Source organism: Pyrus communis, chromosome 10 (genome assembly GCF_041283825.1).
Source record: "Pyrus communis isolate YQ-2024b chromosome 10, ASM4128382v1, whole genome shotgun sequence".
Classification (NCBI taxonomy): domain Eukaryota; kingdom Viridiplantae; phylum Streptophyta; class Magnoliopsida; order Rosales; family Rosaceae; genus Pyrus; species Pyrus communis.
The window spans coordinates 24,264,281-24,272,237 of NC_142574.1; the positions used below are offsets into that span (position 1 = coordinate 24,264,281).

General features: G+C 39.0%; 1 protein-coding gene across 1 annotated transcript; it reads left to right on the plus strand.

Moving 5' to 3' along the window:
• The first annotated feature begins 5,202 nt into the window (after nucleotides 1–5,202).
• LOC137727884 (uncharacterized) lies at nucleotides 5,203–7,072 on the plus strand. Its single transcript, XM_068466720.2, has one exon. The coding sequence runs from the start codon at nucleotides 5,375–5,377 to the stop codon at nucleotides 6,662–6,664; it is 1,290 nt and encodes a 429-aa protein (XP_068322821.2). The 5' UTR covers nucleotides 5,203–5,374; the 3' UTR covers nucleotides 6,665–7,072.
• Nucleotides 7,073–7,957: the final 885 nt, after the last annotated feature.

Sequence of the window (7,957 nt, forward strand, 5' to 3'; positions counted from 1 at the left end):
GAAGAAGAAGAACCCAAAAGATAAACTTTACTTCATTCTAATACCATATGTTGGTATTGTGTTTCACAAGAAATGTAACATCTGACTCAATGTATTGTACTAAATATAGTAAGGCACATACCTCACTAAGATATGGTACTCCTAGACCAAATATCAATTCATCATTTCCCTCACGAGAATGAATGATCTTTCTTAGTGTCTAAATATTGGTTAATCATTTGAGTATTCAACTCATAATCTTCAATCCATATGGTTTTTTAATACCATAAACATTTTGGATAAGATTTGTGTTGGCATATTGTTCGATCTGCAACTCAAGACAATATTCCTTTCAACACTTTATAATCTTTCTAGACTCTTCAAGAGTCCAAATTTAATATCAACTCTTGCAAGAGATTTAGTATGTTGCAACAATATCATCATGATAGTATTCACTAAGGCAATTTATACCATCTATTGTTATTGAGTACATAATTTATGTTTAACCCTTTGAGGGCTTTCTTCAAGCAATTTAAATCCTTCAGGGATTTTCTACGCTTCATGACACATTCTCCTTTGGAATTTATACAGAGCAACTTGCTTCCATGTATAATTGAGGGATTTACTTGTGGAGATATGCTTCAGGCATGTATAATTCTCCACTGAAATGAACAAGCTTCACAATGAGAAATTATGTTTCGAGGAGTGTACTACAATTTCATGTTCGGAAATCTTGTGTCATATCATGTGAGTGAATTTCACTGTATTACAAATGCCTATATGTAACCTTCTGGGTTCAACATCATTTGGCGATTTGTACTATAGGTCCATTTTTCAATGTTCTTAATAAATTGTAATGGAATTGTCTTTCTTCATTGTTGGTCAATAATTTTTCTTTTTGTCGATGAACAAAAGAACGTGGCTCAATATCAACACAGCTCATTGATGAATTTAGTAGCTATTGAAAACCAAAATTAACATTGGTAATTGTCAATTCGTGATCCCATAATTCTCATGTGCATGCACATGCATATTTATAAGTATTTTATTACTTTGAATATCCTTGCCTCTTCAAGGGCTTTACATTGTCTCTTATAGGACAATCATCTTTTATTAGATGAATTGTTTGAGAATTTGGATCATAACCTTCTCTAGATCGTTATATAGCTTGAATTTTTAATCTCCACTTCTGGGGAGTTGAATCATTGGAACCTACACATCAATCATGCGTCAGGCATAAAAATATATTAAAATTGCCGTGTCCATGGATTATCATTTTTGGAACTTGAATCCATACGGCGACTGTCATGCTTCGAGCATGCAACAGTTCAGTAGTGCCAAGTATGTGGATAGTCTGACTGAGATTTCAATTCGTGCGGTATCTCTGTAACTGTCATGCTTTGAGACGTTTGGTTGCATATGCATTCTCGGCAAGGAAGATAAGCTAGGCGTTTTGGAGGTGTGCCTTGCCACAAAGGTCAACATATATAAGGATTTCCTAATAGTAGGTAGTGGTGCGGATGTGGCCTTGTCACCCACGTTTGTTGGCAACAGTGGTGTAGTTGGAGTAGTGAACTTTACGCATTTTAACTTTGCTAGAGATATTTTGACAAAGTTGTCCTTGATATCCAGAAAGCTGAGATTACGTCTGAGAAATGTTGACGAACTTTATTCAGAAAAATCTGGCTTTTGAAATTTGAAGAGCAGTGTCTTGCTTTTTGAACAAGTGGTTGTGTTGCCTCTCCTTTTATATAGGTATCAATTATATCCAAAATGCATGCTTTGAAGATTGCCCGCCTGTGAAAATTGTCTCTGTTGTATTTATGAGATTTCACTCTATCCAACCTTTTTCTTTCATCATTTCTGAAAATGGATTGCCCATCTAACATTTGTTTAGATTTGAGTCTCAGGGGAAATGCACACGAGCTGCGTCAGGATAATATATGGTGCCCATCATTTTTATCTTCTAATAGCCCTCTTACAGTTAGAGACTCTGTGATAAGGGATGATATAATGGCTACAATAGTAGCTAGGAACCTTCTCTCTCCCAAAGATAATAGAATATTTTCAAAGAGGTCTGATGAATTGGCTATTTAAGACTCTTTAGCTTTCAGTGTTTAATATGTGGGTTCTGTATCCAACATGGGTCAACGTCTACTTGCTTGAACTCACCAAGTCGAAACATTAATGGCTGTGGTTGCAAGTCTTGGACAATAAATTAGAGGGCTCAAGCACGAGAATAAAAAGCTGCACAAACTTGCAAATATTTACTCGACAAGCAGGAAAAGAAAACTCGACCAGCTACTGGAATCCGAAAGTCGGATTCAAAGTAATCACCAGAGATTCGTGGCTAGATTCCGAAGGCAATTGACACCTTCCCCTTCTAGTGTTTTGCCAAGTGTTAGGGCGTCACATGATCAGTCTCTAGTGCCTACTCCTTTTGGGGTACTGCCAAGTACTGAGGCTTCACATGAGCAACCCTTATGAAAGCCCTCCTCATTTGTTTGTTTTTGTCGTCGTAATTTAAGTATATGTATAAAAAGAATTTCTCCCATTTGATTTTATACATGTCATAATAGGTGACGGGTACTTCTGCACACTTGCAGAGTCATGGAAATTTTGATCACAGTGTGATGCTAAGCCTCTCGAACAGCTTGAAATCGCTGTTTAAAATATGATTCTCCTTCCCACAACTACAACTTATCCTAAAGCCAATAGGTCCTTCCTATTGCTACACAACGTAAAAGCCGAAAGCCCTTCCGACCCTGCTACGCCAATATTAACAGCCTCTCTTGGAGCCTAGCCCTCTCTGTTTAATCAGAGGCCCCAACAATATCTGCATCAGAGCTACCCTAATTTTACATCATCAGAAAAAATAAAGCTACATTAATCTTGCATCATCCATGTCAAATACAAAATAATTGCATCAGCATCTGTGTAACTTTGTCAACAGAAGTGATGTCAAATTGGTTCGGAAACGGAAATTCAAAAACAAGTTGGAGCAAGCGGTATAGCCGTATAGGTTATGTGTCATTTGGATGTGAATAAGCAAACAAAGTCTTAGTACGGCTTATTTCTTTTGATGTAAAATGGAAGTATCAGAAAGTATCAGTGCATTTGTATTTTGTAGTAATATGGCATGAAAGCAACGTACATCAGATGATTCAACTTCCTTCAATATTCCATGGACATCCATATCTTTCTGAGGCTCAAGACCTTTCCGACATAACCCCGATAAGCAGTATTTCTGAAAAAGTAAAAATTTGCCGATGAATTTGTTTTTCTCGAGTTTGGTACCGCTTTCGTCAACTTCGGTTAGGAATCTCATCAAAACACGTTACGTGTTGAGCACATGACCCTTATCAAAGGCACTGTCGTCATTCATCCCTAAACGACTTGGGGATAAGAATTTTTATTTTATTTTGAACAAACGATATTATCTATACTAAAGGGAAGGGGTGTGTGTGGGCTTAGCCTCACAATGGGCTAACAATAATGTGGTTCAAATTTGCATTTGACAAGAATCGAATCTAAGACCTCTCACTTACAAAAGGAATACTAGTAAACCGTAATACTAAGTGGCTTGGGGATAAGAATTACGTTTACTAAAACTTGAGAGCGTAATGAAATGCTAAACAATAAACAAACTAAACTAAATTTAATTGTGCCGTCGAGCATTAGTTATAAAGTAGCAAAAACATTATCAGAAAGGCCTCACACGGAAAGCAATCAACTTCAAAGAGACGATAATATTGCCATGTCCCGTTGATGAGCAAATTTAAAAATGGGCTTAAGTTCTTCCAAGCCCGAAAAGAGGTGCACTTAGTGGGCTTCAAGGTTTAAGTGTGTCAAGCCCAAAAACATCTATATTTTTCTCTCGTTGTGAGCTCTGCAATAGCGAATTAAAAGGTTACTTGAAAGTGGACGGGGCAATTACTACATGATGCGTAAGTTATATACATTCAATTGGTATAAGATACAAATACTCATGACGTTGTCCTCAAGCCAGACCCAGTTAGTGTTCTTTGTATGATTGTGTGTTGAACAATTTTATCATTGTTTGTCGAGTGCGTGATAGCAAATATTTCTGAATTTTACTTCATATTTAGTTTTATCTCTAAATTTTTGTATTAGTTTCTCTCACCTTTCAACTTAATTCTGAGTTGCATGAGTGGTCATTTTTGTCTTCTTTTTCGTCCAATTTAAGCATACAATGGTATTTTCATACCAAAAAAATCTAATTTATTTTAAAATGAGAAGAACTGGGCTCTTTAAGCTAAGATTGTTTAGTTGATTTTAAGGAGTTCCGATTGTAATTGAAATTCTGTGAATAGATCGTGAGATATTTTAAGAAGAAGTTCCTCTTCAATCTTATAGGAGCCAAATCTTTCTTTTTTAAAATTCAATTTTTTATTTTTTCGATGAAGCTCCTATTTTATCATTCAACTTAACGGAAAAGTGGACAGGGTTAACGAAAAAGACTACCAGTGAAACAAATGGCACAATTCGAGGACAGGATAAACTATTAGAAGAGTTCAGAGACGAAACCTAAACTTGTGGTATAGATCAGGAACATTTGCTATAATTTAGCCTTGTTTATCCAATTTCAATTATAATACGTAAGATGTTAATATATTCCGACTATTTTCTTAGTTTTGATCAAATAGAGTAACCCAAATTAAATTCAAGCAGACAAAGCCACGATTATTTTGAACATCTATATAAATATCTTTTGAATATGAAAGTTTAAAATCTTTAGAAAAAAACCTCTTTTATGATATACACCAACTATCACATGATCTTTGTATCTTCAGTAACATGATCAATGAAGGGCAATTTGATTCAAAAAATGAGATTGCAAGATCAACACAATCAACCTAGCATCTATTTGGTAACTAACTGCAGGAAAACTTAGTAGCTGGATACGAATTCTAAACCTATCTTTCATACATCACATCCTAAATTCAAATCCTATTATTTGTGACCGCACTAAAAACAAACCTATGACCAAATTTAGCTTTTTAACTTCAATAATTAAGAACCGCAAAAAACGGAAGAAAGTAATTAACAAGATTTGACCAATTAATTAGATGAACGAAAAAAACCCAAAATACAAGACACGGAAAGCGGCAGCAGCACTAAAAACATGAAATGATAGGAGGCCGACGTGGCCACAAATAAAATGGAGCGTTTCCACTTGTGCTATATATATGCCCACATCTTTTTCATGTTCCGTATTCAAGTACAACAAGCAACTCACCCTTTCTCCCCGACTTATAACTCCCCAAAACCCTAAACCGCCAGCTCACGCCTCCCTAGATCTCTCCCTCCCACCATCGCTTTTCCGGCAATGTGATTCCGACCCCAAACGGACTACCACATTGTCGTTTTACAGATGGCCTCCGCTTGCGTCAACAACATCGGGATGTCGCCGGAGAAGTTCCCTCCGGGGCCGTTCCGGTCATACGGATGGCTGAGTCCTAGAATCTCCTTCAGCCGCGAGTCCCCCAGCGACGACGGCGCTTCGAAGCTAGGCGGCGGGGCCAAAGCCTCGGCTCCGGTAAAGAATCCGCCGGAAGGTCCAGATCCGGAGATCTACTGCGGCGAGTTCGAGTTCCGGTTGGAAGATCCGGTGGCTATGCTTCCCGCCGACGAGCTCTTTTCAGGCGGGAAGCTCATGCCGCTTCAGTTCTCCTCAGTCAAAGCTGCGGTCAACGATCCGACTTCGACGGAGGATATCAGATCGCCAGACACGGCCAAATACCTCCGGAGACCAGAATTAATCGGTGCGGACCAGTACCTATTTTCTCCCAAGGCCCCGAGGTGTTCGAGTCGGTGGAGGGAGCTCTTAGGCCTAAAGAAGCACCAGAACAGCACCGCCACCACCAACGGTAACGCGAAGAGCGAGAGCCACAAAACGCCGGCGTTTGTGAGCTCAAACGCGCCTAAATCTCTGAAGCATTTCCTTCACAGGAGCTCGAAGTCTCTGTCCTCCTCCCCCTCTGCCTCAGACGCCACCCTGAGCGTGCCGTTGCTTAGAGATTTGGACTGCGAATCGGTCTCGATTTCGTCGCGCCTCTCGCTCTCCTCCTCGTCTTCTGGCCACGAGCACGAGGACCTGCCACGGCTCTCGCTCGATTCGGACAAACCGAACCCGAATCACCCGAACCCGATAATTTCTATCCACCGGACTAACCCGGGGCAGGCGAGGGTGCGGACGGTCAAGACTCGGGAGGCGACGAAGCAGAGATCGGCGGCTGATCAGTCGAGGGTGGGACGGAGTCCGATAAGGAGGGCGGCGGGGGAATCCGGTACGGTGGCGAGCAGGGGAGTATCGGTGGACTCGCCGAGAATGAACTCGTCGGGGAAAGTAGTCTTCCAGAGCTTGGAGCGTAGCTCGAGTAGTCCAAGTAGCTTCAACGGTGGGCCCAGGTTGAAGCACAGAGGAATGGAGCGGTCCTACTCGGCCAACGTCAGAGTGACTCCGGTTCTCAACGTTCCGGTTTGCTCCCTCCGCGGTTCGTCCAAGTCGGGGTCGGTTTTCGGGTTCGGACAGCTATTTTCGGGTCCGGCCCCGCAGAAGAAAGAAGGAAACGGCAGCGTTTCCTGCCACAACCGCGGCCAGCACATCCATTATAGTCATCATCATAGTCAAAGTAAGAACCGGACAGACCGAACCGCCTGAATCCAGAATTCGGGGAACTCCGATTTGACGGCGTCGTTTCGTTCATATTTTCCGCCGTGTTTTGTATGTAAATATGAGGCAGATTCTGACGGTCTGATCCTGATGTAGCTATGTCGTTGTTGTGTTCATTATGTTTAGACTTTAACGGTGTCGTTTAACCAGTCCAACCATCCACCTTCTTCTTCCATTATCATTTGTGTAAGACTATTCTCTGACCTTGGCGGGTGGTTGCACGCGCGATGGATGCTCCTAGGACTTGCAAACTAGGCTGTGCGACTGCTACAATCAACATGTTGAACTTATCCATGTACTGTTTTTCTTTTTCTTTTTGGAATTTTTATTAGAGGCACTTTGATTTAAGCGCCTTGTTGAACTGTTTCTTTGATTAAACATCTATTACTTTTAAAATTTTGTTTAATCTTTTTCTTACTATTTAGGGGCTAAGCATATTATAATTAGTCAAATTTTAATGCAAAATTACATAATTATCTATCATATATAATGGACCAATTAATTCTTAAATTATTATCCAAAGTTTCTACAATTTAGTAGATATATATTCCATACTCAATTTCAGCAAAAAATCTTTAATTGGTATGTTATATAATTTAGGTGTGCTATAGAATGCTAATTTTGGTATGTAACAAACTATTATGACAAACCACTGGTACATTATATAATTTCAAGGTACGCTATAGAACGCTAATTTGGTACGTTATATAATTCCAGAGTTACGTTATAGAATGCTAATTTTGGTGTGTAATAAACTATTGGTATATTATATACTTTCAATTTGGATACGCTATAGAACATTAATTTTGATGCATTACAAACTACTCATATGTTATACATTTCCAACTTGAGTACGATATAAACTGCTTATTTTGGGACTTGCTAGTATGTTAGTAAGCTATAATATATGTTGGTATGCTATGAAATGTTTATTTTGATACGTACCAATATGATGGTACATTATGAATTCCCCAAAGTGATTGTTACCAACTTGACAAACTTGTACAAGCCTTTGTGTGTAAAATAAATAAAATAAAAAATAAAAAAAATCGGCAAAAACAAATGTTTCTCTCCAAGAGTATGTACCAATAGTTTGTATATAAGGTATCATACATCATTGGAATCAAATTCAGTTTGGGACTGTTTACATTCATTTTAAACATAGCAATTATGTACGAACAAACGTACCAACTATATACAGATAAACTTATCCATGCAATGTTTACGTACCAATAATTTGTAATACCACAATTTTAAGTTTGTGTAGTTTCATATTAAGCG

What these genes read in the sequence shown, in the direction of transcription:
- LOC137727884 (XM_068466720.2), top strand. Translation starts at nt 5,375, where the DNA reads ATGGCCTCCGCTTGCGTCAACAACATCGGGATGTCGCCGGAGAAGTTC.